The sequence below is a fragment of the Fringilla coelebs genome (assembly GCF_963513975.1).
Source record: "Fringilla coelebs genome assembly, chromosome: 1".
In the NCBI taxonomy this organism is placed as follows: Eukaryota; Metazoa; Chordata; class Aves; order Passeriformes; family Fringillidae; genus Fringilla; species Fringilla coelebs.
Window position 1 is genome coordinate 146,647,395 of NC_140028.1, and position 18,139 is coordinate 146,665,533.

An 18,139-nucleotide genomic window follows, 5' to 3' on the forward strand; every position below is an offset into this window, starting at 1 on the left:
GTTGTTTCAATGGAAAAGTGAGTTTTAGGATGAGTCCTGATGACTGTCATCAGTCAAGTAAAGGAAATAGTGACTGGTCTCCCTTCCTTCAGGATTAAGTGACTGCAGGGCATTTTGTTATCCTTTGTCAGGATGTGGACAGGGGAGGATTATAGCACTTCAGATTCTTGTCAGAGGGTTGAGTAAATTCTGTGTAAGGAAGAGACACTGATGGGATGAAATAAGGACCTGTAGAAGAGAGTGGCTGTGAAAGAGTGATGGGATCAACATGTTTCTCGTTAGAAAGGGCATCCTTCAATCCAAGGATTCAAGTCTGGATCTCCTCCCATGGCTCAATGGGAACAGACATTAGCTTCAGACATTACTAGCTTTTCTGCCTCTTACTGCATCCCCAAAACCCAGCATGTCTGGTCCATTCTGAACACAGTTTTTCCTCAGTGTTATGTATTAGAATTACTGTGCATTCAAATCTACAAAATCCTCTGGGATGAGTTGAGGGATAGGAGTACCTCCTGGTAATAAACCACCTCTGGATCTTTAAACCCTTATAAGAAAGGAGCATTTGTCATGGCAAAATATGTCATTTAAGTTGAAGTTACAGATAACGATGAACTTACATTTTGAGTTGGAGCACTCAGATTTAAGAGATATCTTAAATGGAGTACTGTTGAGCTGCCTTTTTTTTTTTTTTAGTAGCTTATAAAAAGATTTGTGACACATTGTCTCTTGCTTTTTATCCCATTTTGAATTATCCTGTTCTTAAAATATGTTAATTATGATAACAGATCTAGGGTTTGATCTTAAGATTTGCCAGTATCTCTATTTCGTTATCTTCAATATGAGAGCTCTTCTTGCATCACAGATTTAGATCCTCTAATTGCATATTGACATATGGAAAGTAGATTTGTAAGTACTTTCTGCAATCCTCAGATGATAAGAAAAAAATCTCTACCTTCTGCCCATACAGACATAACTTAAAATATTTACTGAGCACTTAAAGCTAAAAGGCTAACGTGATGGACTGGCCACTTTGTACATCATGACAAGCCAGCAGCTGTGGCATGTCAGGGGCACAGGGGCATGGCTTTCCTGCAGAGGGTCTCTCCAGCGTCCCAGCAGAGGCAGGGAGTTCACTGCCACTGAATGTCTGGGGGCTATCTGGCTTTGGGTGCAGTTGAAACCCCTCTGCTTATCCCCCTGGAAAGTGTGAAACCTTTTCTCCCCCTTTGTATAATCTCCCCCCTGTATCTCAGCCCCACAGTGTCCTGGCAGTGCTCTGGGCACGTTCTACTGCTCCTGTCTTTAACTTCTGCACTGTGTGCTCACAAGCTTCAGTGAAGGCTCCCCCAGCCCCCTCCCCGTGGCGAGCACTCGGTTCAGCTGCGTTCCCCAGCTCTGCTGAAGCAGGAGCAGTAGCACAAACCATATGATTCTTGACAGCTTCACAGCTGTCCACACCACGCTGCAGAGTAGCTGTGAAACTCACTGCTCCTGTTGTTTCACTCCACCCTGCCTGCAGAATGCTTCTGCTGGAAGTTGTGATGCTGGAGGTGCCTTACAGGCTCCAGAAATACCAGCTTTACTCCTGTATGCCTTTTCAAATAATACCACTTGAAAAGTTAGTTTATTTTTTTTCTTAATTACTGTTTCATATTTCTTTTTTATAGATCTTAACATTATTGCATATTTGCTGTGACTCTGCTTTAAAGGGCTTTGTTTATTTGTTTGTGATTATCTTCAAGTCTTTTAATGAGCAGTGATAGTCTGTCCTAACAGGATGTATGAATAATTATTTATTCCACTGCGGATAATCTTGTGTTTGTAACTAGTGTAATTTATATACCATGGTGTTGCTTGTTTAAATCTCTTAAGTCTCCTCACAAGTCTCTCTAGTCTCAACCAGAATAAATAGCTTTGCTTTCCCTGCTTAGGAACTCTGCTTGTGAGGCCGTATCAGGTTTCCCTGGCAGTCCAGTGGTTACAGTCACTGACAGACAAATAATAGTGTATTTGTTGTTCTATCACACTAAAAGCTAGCTATAAAATAGACATATGTACTGTTCAGTGTAACTTTTCACTGCTCTCACACTACCTTTATCCATATTTTCTTTGATTTTTTTTTGTCTTCAGATATCTTTTTCTAAAGATTTCTGGAACGTGTCAGACATTTGCCATCAGCTCCGGGGGTTGTGCTGGCTCATGCTGGTTGTGTGTTGAGGCAGATCAGTGAGGGATGTGCAGCCAAGGCCACGAGATGAGGACAAATGTTTCCTAACAGTATCACAGGAAGGTGTAATTTCAGTACCATGAATGGGACTTACTTTATCTGCCCACCAACCTGCATGTTCCCAGCGGTCCATCTGCCTCCATGAAAGTGCAGTCCTACCTCTCGACCATAAATAAAAGCTTTTTGGTTCATTCTGGGCTTTGTTTTGGGCTCATGAAACACTTCGCCCTTCCTTAGCATCTGAATCTGGTATTACCAGTAGTAGTAGGCCAGGTTAATTTTCTTCTTTTACTTTCTTCCTAATGTTGCTCTACGATGAGAGCAAAAGGAGCCATCTCAGAGTAATATCAGAGGCTTTGCTCCATTCTTGGGGTTTTCTGTTCTGATCTGGAACTTTCCTTTTCCACTTGCACTTTTTTCTGCTGCTCTTCTTGTCTCTCCAGGCTGAAAAGCACGAGAGGCTTTATTTTTTCCTCCCCAGAATTTAGTAAATATTTTACAGCAGTTTAGCCTTAAGGTTTTCTCTTCCTCCCACTTCACTTCCCTCCTCTCACTCACACAGCACAGACTGTCCCAAATCCAAATGTGCCACCTTGGAGATGCACTGAAATATATTTAAATGGAATCCAGGCATAACCAAGCCTCTATCCAAGTGCCTGATTCCCTGAGGCATCTTTTTGGGGTCTTTGGGGCATAAATACGAAGAAAACAGAATTGCTCATTTAAGCATTAAAAAAAAAGTGTTAAATGGCCTTCCTTTAATGCAAACTGCATTAGTTGCAGAAGTTCACATTTTAAGTTTGTGGATATGTTTATTATAGAAATATTTTTCAGTAGCTTCCATATGATGTGACACAAGGAGTGCTGTCAGAGCTGTTATTTCAATCCTGTCGCTGTGTTGTGCATGTTAAAACATAATTGCAAATGGTACAGGGTATTGCAGCGGTCACGGTTCTGTAAATATAAAATTCCTCCAGTAAAACTTTTAGACATCATTTTGTTTTTAAATATTGAAGTAAATGAGGATGGTTGCATTTGTGCATGTGGTGTGCTCTGGCATGTGTGACTGTAGCCATTGCTGTGGTTTTCTCATTGTTCCATTTTTCTTCGTGTTAGTAGACCTTCCAGTCTATAGTATTTGCACATTGTGTTACACATAAGCTGTATGTGCTTCCAGAAAGGTGTGTGTGTTGTAATGTTCTATGTGTTCTGTAACATTTTGATGCCTTTTAGCAAGCATATGTCTAGACACACAGAATTTTGGAAATTCTAGTCATTTGAATATAACATGGACAGTTTTCTGTTTACTTCCTTAATCAGGCAGTTTTGTGAACAGAAAAAAAAGTTCTTTTAATGTAGCTGTTAATTAGCTGGAAATAGTGTTTCTGAATGCTGAATTCTGATACCTGACAGCACGTGGGAGCTTTTATTGTCTTGTTATAAAGGGTTAAATTAGCATGAAATTTGCTCTTTGATGGGGTATCCTCTGCTGGTTTCCCCCCCAATAAAGAAGTAATGATCTTCCTTTTTACAGCGAACAACTCTGCGCCTTTTGTTACTGTGGAGAACGGAGCTCATTAGGACAAGGAGATTTGAAACAATTCGGTCCCACTCCTGGGTATGTTATCCCATGGAAAAACCAGCCTTTAAATAAGAGTGAAGCCAGCGACAGCACCGATGGAGCTTGTGAGAGAACTCCAAGGCAAAACTCAGTGCTGCGCAAACAGAGAGGCCAGAAGAAGTAAGTCTGTCCTAAAATAAATCTGGAAATTTTTTAATTTTGCATGAAATTCAGGAAGGATCTTTACTGGTTCTGTACTGCAATAGGCAACTAACTTGGATTTGTGTATATGAGAGGTTTTAATATTAAAAAATGTTTGTAAGGAAAGTCAACATGTACAGAAACCTAGCTAAAAACGGAACCCCCGAGTAACCAACACGAGGGGTAAAGCAATGGCTGTCTCTTCTGCTTTTTAAAAAAGGGTTTGTTTTTTCCCCAAGTGAGAATCTTCACTCTGGACACAGATAAGAGACATAGCTACTGTAAAGCACAGATCTACTTGCGATGCTGAAGTAAAAGCACACACGAAGGGTGGAGGAGGATGGACTTTTGATGTGTTGTGTAGCCTGGAATAATGGGCAGCCTCTGCCCATTAGAGCCTCTCCTCTTGCCATCCAGCACTGGCTCTCACCCTCGTGCCAGTGCTGTGCAGGGCACACAGCAGTGGTTCCTGCCGCACGAGTGGGGTTTGCTGGCAGCTCTCCCAGACAGGGAGGTTTGGTCATGGTCCCCCGGCCTCCCAGTGATTGTGAGAGATGGCAGGGGTATACCTGGCCCTGCAGTGTGGTGGTCAGTACATGGTGTGTCGGGTGAGGACACTGTGATGGGACTGATCAGAGCCACATCTTTGTGGGCGTGGGGGTCCTGTCACTGGGGCCTTGTGTTGACTTGGGTTCATTCAGGGTTGGTGGTGAATGTGGGATCACTCAGTGCTGTGTGTGTGACAGGGGGGCTGCAACCCTAGAGAATGGCAATGCAGGGCTACAGGCCATGGCTACGGGATGGGCCGAGTGGGATTGAGGGCGGTGAGGGGTTGAGGGCGGTGAGGGGCTGTGGGTGGAGTGGGGTTGAGGGCGGTGAGGGGCTGTGGGTGGTGTGGGGTTGAGGGCGGTGAGGGGCTGTGGGTGGTGAGGGGCTGTGGGTGGTGCGGGGTTGAGGGCGGTGAGGGGCTGTGGGTGGTGTGGGGTGGAGGGTGGTGAGGGGCCACAGGCAGTGTGGAGTTGAGGATGATGAGGGCCTGTGGGTGGTGTGGGGTTGAGGGCGGTGAGGGGCTGTGGGTGGTGCGGGGTTGAGGGCGGTGAGGGGCTGTGGGTGGTGTGGGGTGGAGGGTGGTGAGGGGCCACAGGCAGTGTGGAGTTGAGGATGATGAGGGCCTGTGGGTGGTGCGGGGTTGAGGGCGGTGCTGGTGATGCAGCATGGTGCGGGATTGAAGGCGCTGAGGGGCCACAGGCAGTGTGGAGGGCGGTGAGGGGCTGTGCGTGGTGTTGGGCTGTGAGGGGAGTGGGGTTGAGGGCAGTGAGGGGCTGTGGGTGGTGTGGGGCTGTGGGGGGAGTGGTGTTGAGGGCAGTGAGGGGCTGTGGGTGGTGTGGGGCTGTGGGTGGTGTGGGGCTGTGGGTGGTGTGGGGCTGTGGATGGAGTGCAGTTGAGGGCGTTGAGGGGCTGTGGGTGGTGTGGGGGTTGAGGGCGGTGAGGGGCCACAGGCAGTGTAAGAGGGTGGTGTGGGGCTGTGGGTGGTGTGGGGCTGTGGGGGAATGGGGTTGAGGGCAGTGAGGGGCCATAGGCAGTGCAGGGTTGAGGGTGATACTGGTGGTGCGGCATGGTGCAGGGTTTGAGGGCAGGACAGGATCAAGGGTGGTATGGGTGATGTGGGGCAGTGATGTGGGGTTGAGGGCGGTGTGGGGCAGAGGGCAAGGCAGCAGTAGTGATGCGGGATGCTGATGTGGAGCTGCGGGCAGGGCCGCAAGGGGTGGTCGAGGGTGGGATGGTGATTTGGAACCCGCAGACAGCGCGGTGCAGTGGTGATGTGGGGCAGGGATATGGGGTTGAAGGCGGGCTGATGATGCGGGGCTGTGATCCAGGGCAGGGGTGATGTGGGGCAGGGATGTGGGGTTGAGGGCCGGTGGTTGACACAGAGCCACGGGCAGTGTGTGGCACAAACTGGGGATTGGCTCCGTGCGCGGCCCAGCCAGGGAGGGAACAGTGAGGGAGGCGGCTGCTGGCTGTGCCAAACTCCTGAGTCAGACCTGTCCGAGGCTGTGCTGCTGCTGCAGAAACTGCTCAGAGTTCCACCCTCTCTGAGGTTGCTTGGGTGCACGTTGTATGTTTTTGGCATTGTGGTGGTGGTGGAAAAGTGCACGTTGTGTAATGCTGATAAGGAAAAGTGGCTTTTCTTAAATCTAATAAAAGTAACACCCTCGCTTCAGGCTGTATTCTGTAGGTATATGAAATATTTTCAGAAAAATCTATAGAAAGGGCGAGATTGCAGAGTAAATTGAAAAGTTCTGTGAATGGGTTGATCTTGTGAGAAAGCTTTTTTATACAGAAAAATGCCTTGTCAGTTGAGATTTAGTTTTCTTGAAGACCCTTTAAGTTTCAGTGTTGTGAGTAGCAGTTTGGTGTTAGAGGAGGTTCCGCTGTCATGTGGTGAAGCACTGGCGCAGAGTAGTTGTGGATGCTCCATCCCTGGAAGTGTCCAAGGCCAGGTTGGACAGAGCTTAGAGGAACCTAGAGGATAGTGGATTGTGCCCCTGCCCATTGTAGGAGGGTTGTAACGAGATCCATTCCAACCCAAACCATTCTGTAATTGCAGTGGACATAAATGGTGTTCAGGAACCAGTCTTGTCAAACAGAACATAGTGCTTTGTTAAGGAGGTTTTTAATGCTGATGGTGCTAGCATTAATAGGTTTTGGGGTAGATATTTTTTTTGAATTATGCAGGTCATGAAGATACCATGTAATAATAGAAAACTTGTAAGATTTCTTGGGTGATGCAAGAGAGATGCTACTCTTTTCCCCAAAAACTAAGAGGTTTTAAAATGTGTTTATGAATGTAATGGCTGAAGTAAAGCATGGTTTTCAGGAAAGTGGAGTTATCACAGATTAAAATTCCAGTGGTTACTGTATCTACTGACAGATGCATACAATTGAGTTATTAATAGCAGAGAGTAATCAAGTTCAAAGAACCTCAGTGGAAAATGCAGCACTACCTTTCCTACCAATTGTTGAGGCATCAGTGATCAGGTCTCTTATCAGTAGGCCTAAATGCACACTCTTAGATGTCCAAGATATTCTTTAGCCTGCAGGAAATAAAGGTAGGCTAAAGAATATCTTGGACATCTGTGTCACTTCTGGTTTTTTTTAAATGCAGTAATCTGCTTGTGTGAATTGTTTTCTGTTAAGAAATTGGGGAACAAATCAATGAGGTTTTAAACTAGTACAATATAGTAGTCTTTATATGACTGCATTTTTTAATCTCCCCCCTTCCTTTCTTCCAGCTCACCCCACCTTTTTTTTTTTTTTAACATTTGATAGCATTGTATAAACATGTTTATTTCCAAACAGATTTTGAAGTCCTGGTCTTTTTTCTACCTTCTCCTCATAGCTGTAGTATTTTCCATAGGCACCTCACCTCTGGATGTCGTTACCTTATTCTCAGTTCCAAGGGTTGGGCAAATTTTAATATCAAACAGAATCCATCTTAAAGAAGCATGTGTGTCCTGAAGAACTGGAAGAGAGCAGGCTTGTTTACTGAATAGCAGCTTTAACTGGAAGCTGTTACTGGGGAAAGTGGGATAAAATATAAGGAAGACTTTTGTTCACATTGATTTATATTTTATCATATTAGGAAAAAATTGTACTCACTTGCCATGAGTTTTGGATCATTTGTGAGTATCTGGCTAATTGAACAAAGAATGTGGTCACTTCTAAGTTTGTTTTTCTGCTCCCTGATACAGATCTCGATCGAGTATAGCATCATGTACAAGCGTAAGCACCCAAACTGCTTCTGACGATCAGGTTGTCAAATTCTGGGATGAACTCAGTTTAGTTGGCTTACCAGATGACATTGATGTTCAAGCCTTATTCGAGCCAACAGGTAAGATCCATTCTTCTCCATCCTTTTTCTCCCTGTCCAGTAGCAGTAGAGTATCTGCAGTGACATGAGTGAAGTTTTGCAGCTGTTGGTTTTTGGTGCTGTGGTGTTTATCAAGTCTCTGGTGGTGCTTTGGTAGCTTTTGCCCGTGTCAGGTTTTGCTTTTGTAGTCTTCCCTCCAGAAAAGAGAATCCTCAGCTTTGTGTGGGGAAATGTTTGTAATCTGCTGCTGAGCTGGTGTTCAGGTAGTAATACCTTCAGTACCATGATTCCATTTTGGGGTAAAAAGGGAAAAGGAATGAGGCACAGCTTAATATAAATCTCAAAAATCATAGTCCTCTGACGTTACCTGATCTCTTGCTACAAATTTTACTGGAAACAGTGGAATAGAAGATTGAGGAGAGCAGTAGAGGCATAATGCATGTGCATGTTTCCAGAATCTGCAGGTTTTCTGTCAGAAAAATGTCTGGTTTATCATCTGCTCTTTCATTTCAATTGAACTTTTCTATAACTAAGTTATTAATTACTTTTGCAGAAGGCATCTGTGTCCAAATGCTTTGATGCCAGTAGTCCATTCACATATTTTTCTCCAAAAAATGGAAATACATTTGCGTAATCATAAAAATGGCACTCTTTCATGAGTGTGGAAACTTATTTCAAGGTCCAATTAAAAAAAAATCCAATGGTTTTGTGTAAATAGTTTTATTGTAGTGGGTGTAGATTCATCGATCTACATTTTTAAAGTTGCTATTATTTGTAGATGACTCTTCCCAAACCCATATAGAGATTTTTGGGATTTTTTTTTTGGTAGCTTGAATTATCAAGTTGGCCAATACCTAAGTTCACCAGCTAGTGTAAACCATCATTTCTAATTCCTGTGTAAAGCAGTCAGAGAATTCCTTTGGAAGTATACATAATTTGCATTCTTTTTCCCAGAATTGAATTAGAAACATCCTGTAAGAGTTATCTGTTGAATTCTGCATATTCTGATTTTTTTTTTTGTTAGGTAGGTGTATCTCTATACTGTGTTTGTTGTATTGACCATTTTCTCCGTGTTTTATATTTTATTTTATTTTATTTTATTGATTTTATTTTTAAATTTTATTTTTATTTTATATTTTACTTTGTATTATTTTATTGTGGTCAATACCACAAACTGTGTTTTTATATTGACCGTTTTCTCAGTCTTCTATATGAGTATCTGTTCATGTTGTATTTTGAGCTTTTAAACATTTTGTGTAGACTTATAAAGTATCATACTAGCATAGTCTACATGAACATACAGATCTCCAGTCCTTGGGAATCATAAATTAAGAGTACAAACCTAGGGAAGTGTTATCTACAGTGGAACTGTGTGTGTGTTACACAAGCATTGAATGTAGAATCAAAGTCAGAGAATGCTGTGCACCCCAGTGCTGTGATTACATGTTCAGGCACTTGAAAATTATAAGCAGATAAAAAAGGTGTGTAGTATTTAAAAGAAAGTTGCAGTGTCTGGTAGTAACTGCAATATATTCAGTGTACGATAAGATAGATGTTCAATGTTGCAACAAGAAAAAAAGGGGGAAAAGACCTGTTTGTTATTTCTGGCAAGTATTGCCTGCCAGAAGGGAGTTCCATGCTTGGAGGAAGTGCTTGACAGAGCTGTCCAACCCTGGCCCTTTGTCTCCCTGCACCCCAGGTCACTGCTGGGCTCATCACCGCTGTGCGGAGTGGTCTGTGGGCGTCTGCCAGACTGAAGAGCAGCTAGCGCTGAACGTGGACAAAGCTGTTGTCTCAGGGAGCACAGAAGTGAGTAAAAACACCTGAATGCTCAAATCTCTAAGAAAACTGTGTTAATGAAATGACAAATGCAATACAAACTGTGACTAAAAATACCCATGTATGGATCTCTGAGCTCTCATTTATAATAAGGTTTCCTTGGGCATATCCTGTTGCTAAAAACTTCCATTGCAATTTATTAAAAAGTTTTGTGGAGTTGCAAGGAAAATAACATTAATTAGTTTTGAGGTAACTAGAATGTAGGAAGAGCCAGGCTGACCAAAACAAATTAGAGACAAAAGAAAAGTTGAGTTCAATTAGAAAATTCTCTGGTAGGTAGAGGTAATATTTATTGTACCATTTTATATCCTGAAATTATATGACGCAAATGAAGTAAAAAAAATTGTCAATTACTTTCGTGCCAGTTTCAAAAAGCAGCTTAGTATAAAAAAGCCAGTGTTTGCCATGAAGACTTACCTTGATACTCTAAATACTCATAGAAATACACAGGTAAATATTTCATCTTTTAAATTGAAGTGGTAACGTCGTTGGAAAAGTGAGTACCTTTGAAAAGGATGAACTTGTTCTGGTGTCATATTCTGGTACCATTTTGAAATCTTAGAGATGTATTTCACATTGGTTTTGCCACATATTGCTATATTTTTGGTCATATTAAATAATACCTAAGACTTTTTTTAATAATAGTATTATTTTTTATATTGAATCAGACATGCTATAAACAAATATTTGTGAATTTTTGGTGGTTTTCCCATGGTTATGCTTAGGTCTTTTTTCACTTGAGTCTTCTTGCTTTCCATGCATTATGATAAAACCAAAGATTTGGCATAAGATACCAGTAGATGTTCTCCATCATTTGGACTAAAAAGATGCTTCATATCAGTCATTCAGTACAAACCATAGAATACAGCTTTCTTTACACCTTCTTCTATTCATATTAAGTGAATGCTTTATTTTGAATAATTATTTAATTTCTGTATTTCTGCTTTCAAAATAAGATTATTGAAAATGAGTGAACCTGACAGTATTAAGTTCTAGATGAGCTTGAAAATGTTTAAATATTTGTGTGCATAAGTGTGTCTGTATAAAAAGCAACAGTAAGAGTTAAAAGAATATTCAAAATTGAATCCTTTTTTTAGTCTTGCTGCTGAAAGTTTTTGCCCCCTTGTTTTTGGCTTGCAGTCATTTTGTGATCAGCTCATTCCTGTCTGTAGTCATTTCTTTCAACAGAAATCCTGGTTGAGCTGTTAGTTTGGGTTTTGCTGTGTTGAATTTAATACTGGTTTTGGTTTTTTGTTATTTCTTTCTGTCCAGTACCTTGCTCCTTCCCTGTGCTCAGGGTGATGATGCCTCACCTTTATGTCATCAGCAGCTTTTTAAGTTTTGCATAGATTTTTACAATGGAATTACTTAACTACAAATTTTTTGAAGAATGAACATCTCTGGTGTTGCAGTTTCCGTTTCAGCCGTCTTTTCATGTGCTGTACTGAATCTCCCTATTGATCTTTTCAAATTCTGCAAGTAGTGTTTAGATCCCCCTGTTGCACATGTTTCATGGCAATGCAGAGAGAGGAGTTTGAATTGAGTGCCATTCTATGTATTTTCTATTCAGTCTTTGCTGAAGCCATTGAGAAACTTTTTTTTTGTGTAGTTCAGCAGTCAGCCAGCAAAGAATGACGCTGATTTGGTTATTCTCTTTTATCCTTCTTGTGATATCCCCAGGGAGAGCTGAGTAAAGGCACAACTGTGATTCTAGAAGAATAGCTAGATGGAATTGGACTTCTTTATCCCACTATCACACCAGGGATTTATTTGCCTTTTTATTTTGTTTTATTTTTTCAAAAAATAAGGACCAAACTCTTTTGTAGTTCTTTGTTCCTGGCTACAGAGGAGTGTAGTGATTTCTCAAGGAGTTCGTGTGGAACTGGCTTGGAGCCCAAGTAATCCTATGTTTGCTTGTGTCCAGGCTGTAGTGCTTGGTAATAATTCTTCCGCTACTTTTTAACTTGTTACTAAAATTAAGAAGGCAGAAAAAAGTATAAAGGTCCTGGTTGTCCTGTGTGGTAGTGGAAAAGCTCATCTTTGTGTGAGTTATTTTTACAAAGTTTAGAATGAAAGGTTAATTAATTAATTGAAAGTATGTGTTTGTGTTTGCAGCATCTTGTGCTTCTGTTTGTTTGGGCTTCGTTCTAATGAGATGTTCCTGCATTTTAAAAGAAGAGTTCTGTTCAGATATTCTGAAATCTGTTGTCCATGCAAAGGCATCTATGGGCTCAAGGCATACAGAAAAATAGTTTAAATAAAACCAAGCTGTATGCTGTTTCCTCTGCTTGCCACCAAATTTGCTTTGGGTTTGCTGTTGTTTGCTTGGTAGGGGATTTCTGTCTTCTTGGAAGTCCTTTTGGCATGAGGAACTGGTTTGTGATGTGGTCTGCAGTGCCTCATCTTTCCTTTTCTGGGAAAGTATGTTTTCTTTTCCTTCTGTTCATGTAAAAAATGTATATTTGAAGTGTAACCAACTTTTGATAATCCATTGGTTTAGGTCTTTTAGTTTTTGGAGAGCATTTTGGGCCTATTCTTACCTTGAGGAACTCTTTAATTTGTAAGCTACATTGATGTTTCTCATTAGTTAGGCTGCCTATTGTTTGCAAATCCACTTTAACTGGATATGACAGTGGTTCTTATTACTCTGTTTACCAGTTGAGATGTCCATTTAGCTTCACTGAACTTGTGATTGCATTAGTAAAGCTTGTGTGGACATACTCCACTGACCTGTTCCAAAATACATTTTTTTTATCCATTTTGGTTTTATTCTGGGCCCTTCTTTGCTGAAGGTTTAAAACACAGCACTACAGAGATCTCAGAATCTGTGAATGTCTCACAAAATACCCTGCTTAGCGTGTCTTTCTTCTTCAGCTCTTTTGATTTGTTCATTGTGAAGGCCTGGCAAAGGCACCTGACCAGCTTGTTTCATGTATTTGTGTCTAGACAGTGGTGGATTCTTTGTCTTCCTTTCAGAGTCTGGGGTTTGCCATTCTTTACTATTCATGAGTGCACAAACCTGCATCTGTGAGGTGTTTGAAATCCTGCGTGTCACATTGGTTTGTGACAAGGGGCAAAGAAAAGCTGGAATATGCAGTCAGATCTGTGATGGAAGTGCCTCAGTTCATCTCATTTCTTGTCTTGCTCTACCTCAGCAAGGAAGAGTCATGGCTTTTCTCAGGAGTGCGTTCTAAGTTTAGGAAGCCATAAGGAAGAACTGGTGATCTTGGTGACAAACCTAGTGCCAGCTTCTCAGGATGATCCCAAGAATTCACTTCAACACCCCAATGTGGCAGTGCCTTCCCCCACTACTTTAATAGCATTTCATGGGATTTGGGAGTCACTTTGTTTCAAGGTTTGAAAGAAGACAACTCTTCAAAATATCAATGGGGGAGAGAAAAGTTCCAGTGATTTGTTTGATCCAAAACTCATTTTTTCTTATCATTCATAAGATAAGAATAAACTGTTTTGCTCAGTATATAAGATTCACCATGGTAAAGAAGCTGTCATGTTGTCATCTTCAGGAAGATGGACTTTATTGGTGTTTCTACAGATATTTAGTGTCAGATGTAAAAAAAGTGTGAATTGTAGTCTTAATAAGACAAACTAAGCAAAAGAATCTGATCAAACAGAAATTACAGATTTTTTCCCTGGTAAAAATTCAATAGATGCAGACAAGTGGAATTTACAGCTTTTTCTTGAATTTTTTTTTTTTTTTTTTTTTTGTTTCAGTCTTACACTTTTGTAACTCTCCTGCTTTCTGATCTTTGGAAATGTGAACTTACGTTATCATGTAAAATGTAGAGGTCTTTAAGGCTTGTATTTGTTCAGCTTTTAACAAGACTAGTTTCTGAAATTGTGGCTCCCAAAATATTTTCAGGTATTTTAAAGTAGTACTTCATAATTTTGATGTTTATTTTACATGTATTGAGTAGGTTGCTGTTTGTTTGTCTGCAGTCAGCTGAGGAAAAATAAAGTTTGCCAATTACCTGCCTTACATTGTCTAGCCAGAGCTACTCTGTATGCTACAGAGTCCCATATAAGGTGGACTGCTTTTTGTCCCCCAGCATGTAAATAGCTCAAATCAGAAAGTGAATTTAAGTAGATAATGTATTTAAACCACTTTTGAACAAACTGAGCACAAGAGAGGAATGCAAGGGTAACTTTCCCAGCCAGCTTTCTCTTCTGATAAGATGTTGGAAGCAGTTTCCAAGTTGGGGAGAGTTTGTCAAAGACACAAAAGTCAAAGAAAACAGTGCTGGTGGAAATCAAGGAGGAGGTTCCTATCTGCTTGAAGGCTGAATAGGAGAAACATGATAGTAATGAAAAGTCTACTTTAAATTCTTTGCTCAAGACTTGATTTTAGTGTGATGGTCTACCAAGCTAGATCAGAAAGAAGTAAGTTGAGGTGAAAGATGGGGAACATGTTTACACATCTTTTAAAACTGTCCATATTTTGAATGTATCTTTACCCCTTAATCTCAGTGCTCTTCTCATCTTGTTGAAAATTGTTTTTCATGGTATGTGTGTTTTATTTGTGCTGCTTCAAGTTGAAAACCAGTTTGTTGTTCTTTGTATGTAAGAGTACCAATATCTTAATGTACTGGGGAGGATTGTGCCCATTTAACCACAGCAATTTTTCATTTGGTTTTACTTTTTGTTGAGAAAAGCTGTGTGAGAAATGGCTTAGATGACAGAATCTTGAATGTAGGGATGGTGTTGGCTTTGTGTATGTCACAGCCCAGCTGAACAGAGCATGGAGTCATGTGGGGTTTTTCTAGATAGAGTGCAGAATTTGCAGCTCTTTGATGCTTTAAAAGGTCCCTTCTTCCTTTTTCATTGTTGGAAGAATGACTAATTCTTAAATCCGGAGAAAAATGCAGGAAGAGAATGTAATATATTGTAATTTATACCATTTCTAGGTAGTGTCCTCTGAATTTGCCCATTTTTCAAGGACGAGCTTTGTAACATGAAAGCTAAATGAGCACCTCTGGGATTCAGAAGTTCCTTTCTCAACCCTTGAGTTTTTTATGGTGCTTTTGCACACAGCAGGCACTTGGCTTCTCCTCATCTCCCTTCACTACAGCTTGGGAGGGACTACCTGGCTGCCCTTGGGAGTGGCTTTTGATTTTATCTTACGGAGTTTTTTTTCCTGTAGTTGCTTTTGTCCTGCAACTGAGGAAGTACTGCAGGAAGTTTTCTTCCAAAATAACATGTACTTTTTTTTTTTTTTTTTTTTTTTAATGGGTTGCTGTCTCTTAGCAAGCTCCAGCACAGAAAGTACTAGAGAAAGACTGGAGAAATAGTGACATACATGTCACCAAGAAGACACTTGCATGTGCTTTTGGTCAGTTGGGTAGTTTCATTCAGTTCCTGGCATGTTTTAGACATATTGTAACAGTTCAGCAATGAGGGCCGTGGACTGTTCAAGTTTTTCATGCATTTTTCTGTTGTTCTTTAGAGTTTCTCTAGAGATCTGTAGCCATTTCCCTGCTGATGAGGGTAAGCATTGTTTTTAAAGGACCTTGCTTGACTGTGTGTACAACTTTAGGGATAGTTTAACACTGTAAATTATCTTCCATGATTTATTCTGTTCCATAATGGTTTGGATTTTGCTCACTTAAAGCCAGATCTTTGTTTTCTTGAAGAATTGTGAATTGTTCTTAGAGCTTACAAATGACATCAGAAAGCCTGTGTCACTTGTTTTATAGCTGTATGTCCCAAGTTCTGGAAAGCAGCTGTGGTATCTTTAAATTATCATAGTTGGCTCTGATTTACATGTATAATTCTTCTGGAACACCTTTGAACACCGTAAGTTATGTTAGTACAACTTTGTTAAATCTGTACAATGAGCCATGGGAACTGTGTGTGTTCAGGTTTTTTGCAGGTCCAGCAGTTTGAGAACGGATATTTGATACTTAGAAATATCTGCAGCTTAATTCTTGTTAGCATTGTCAAGTGAACAGTGATTAAAGTATTCTTTCATTTGAACCTAAAGAAGCTTTACCATAACAAGAGTGTTGCTCATGTGAGGTCACAGATTCACAGAACGATTTGTCTTGGAAGGGACAATAAAGATCATTCAGTTCCACCTCCCCTGCCATGGGCAGGGTCACCTTCCAGCCAGGTTGCTCAAAGCTCCATGGCTTCAAACAGAAAGAGAGTAGGTTTAGGCTGGGTTTAGAGTGGAAGCAGTTCTTCCCTGGGTGGGGGAAGGTGAGGGTTGGAACAGGTGGCCCAGAGCAGCTGGGGCTGCCCCATCCCTGGAAGTGTTTGAGGCTGAGTTTGATGGAGCTTTGGGCAGCCTGGTCTGCAGGAAGTGTCCCTGCACATGACAGGGAGTTAGAGCTGGATGATCTTTAATGTCCCTTCGAACCCAAACCATTCTTTGACTCTGTGATTCTGTTTTTTCTTCTGCAGTGAAACACAGAACAGAAAAATGTAAATTAAGTTCTGACAGAAGAGTTTTGTCACCTATTCAAATACAGCACCTTTGAAGCTACCTACTTAAGGACTCAGCTTTCAAAACACAGTTTCTGTTTCTCATGCTGTCTGGTAGACCACATTTTCTAGAACAAAATAAAATACATTTTTCTAAATCCCTGCTGGTATTTAAGACAATGAAGTATTAGTTAAAACTGAGTAAATGTAAATTAAGAGCTTTGAGATTCTTTTCTTCTAGTACATTTTTGTAATTATATTGGCACCTTAATTATGGATACCTTGGGATATAATTAGACTCTGTGCTTGTATGTGAATCTTTAGTGGTGTATTTAAAAGTTTGTAAGGATTACTGTAAACTAGACTGGTCTGTCTGAATAGTTATGGTCATAAAGTAAGAGGCAGTAACACACGGGAATTACGTGGCTGAAGTAAAGGCTAAGCATGTCTGATGATTGAAGGGGTCTGGAAATAATTTTAATATTGAATTTTCCATTTATTGGGAAAAACCCCTTCATTTATTTTCCTAGTCTTTCTGAGAATACTTTTGATACTTGGGTAGGTCTGGGTACATGACTGAGGGAGAGGTTGTTATTAAGGGTTAATTGTTGCAATGTAATTGAGGTTTATTGAGTGAAGAGCTGGCCTGTTTTTTATTTCCCCCCACCTTTTGTTAGATGAATTGATACTTCAGATTTGTACTGTGTGGTACTAGATAATCTGTTATCATTAAGTAACTTCAGCCAGCCAGTGAAAAAGAATAAAGGCATACAAAGCTACAGTATTAAACTGAAAGTATTTAATTAAAAACTTGTTTCTAAAATATTCTGAACAATATTATGTTTTTCCCCAGCCAAATTTCATTTAAAATAAATACAGATTTTTAAAGTAATTTCCCCATAATTAAAATTTTTCTTATTAACATTCCAGTAAAGCCAGTACTGTGTGTGCTTCATCCTGTTAACATCTTTGGGATTTTTGCAAGTGGAAAAGTTTATTAGGAATATGAAGAAGTACTTACTTCAAGACTGTGTGACACATTTCCACTTTATCCAAGAAACAAAAGATTTTCCTTTCTTTTGAGAAACAAAACACTGATCTGCTTATGTGCTAATGTACAGTAGAGTATCAATATACCAAATATCAGCAGTGTTTGATTTAGAGCTTTTTCTGGGTATGGAGCTTTTTTTTTAAGAGCTTTTTTAAATTTTTTTTTTATGAAGTTTGATTCTTATCAAGTGCAGATATTTAAATGTCACTTTCCAGTCTCTGTAGTAGTTCCTTGTTTTATAACCTGCTACCAGTGTGATTGTGACCTGTTGCCTGGAAGAAGGAGCACATGGTCATGTGAAACTTACTTAGCTATTGTTATTTTTTTATATTTTCTTCATGATGTTTATTGTATTTACAAGAGGAAGGCAGGCTTTAATTTGTGAATCACAGTTTGGAGAAGAATTTGCCTTTTCAGATGAAGCAGAACAAAAGATGCACATTTTAAAACAAATTTTATTTTGAGTTTTTTCTTTTGATGTGCTTTGTCACAAACCTTATGTGAAGTAACAGCTATATTTGTATCCCTACCTATTTGTTTCCAAGTATATGAAAAAAATACTGTGAATTTGTGTGCAGATCAAGTGATACTGTCAGTCCACATTGGAACTCACTGCTTAAAGTAAAACTGTGTTTTGTTCCTTATTTGGACCATAAGAACCAAGTTCTAGAGCAATGGCCAGTGCCATGGATTCCAATAAATGTTTTAGGTTTAAGTAATAAACTTTTCACAGTTAGCCAGGATTTTTCATAAACTATCACTTCTTTCCAAATACAATTTCTCCTGCTTCCATTGCTCTGTGTTCCCTACAGTTTTGTACATTTGAACAGAAGCATGGTGACATTTCTGGCAGGTGAATCTACCTAAATGATCTTTCCCTTTATGACTGCACTTGTGGCATACAGCAGCAAGCAAGAGAGGAAAGTACTTGGGTTACTTAGGCAGCAT

At 40.3% G+C, this 18,139-nt stretch overlaps 1 protein-coding gene across 8 annotated transcripts in view; it reads left to right on the plus strand.

Moving 5' to 3' along the window:
- Positions 1 to 18,139, plus strand: part of KMT2C (lysine methyltransferase 2C) — a 190,834-nt gene that overhangs the window by 68,849 nt on the left and 103,846 nt on the right. For all 8 annotated transcript variants that reach the window (XM_084218310.1, XM_084218311.1, XM_084218314.1 and 5 more), the window contains 3 exons: positions 3,762 to 3,968; positions 7,742 to 7,881; positions 9,560 to 9,669. In XM_084218310.1, coding sequence (XP_084074436.1) covers positions 3,762 to 3,968; positions 7,742 to 7,881; positions 9,560 to 9,669 — 457 coding nt within the window. The remainder of the gene's footprint in view (positions 1 to 3,761; positions 3,969 to 7,741; positions 7,882 to 9,559; positions 9,670 to 18,139) is intronic.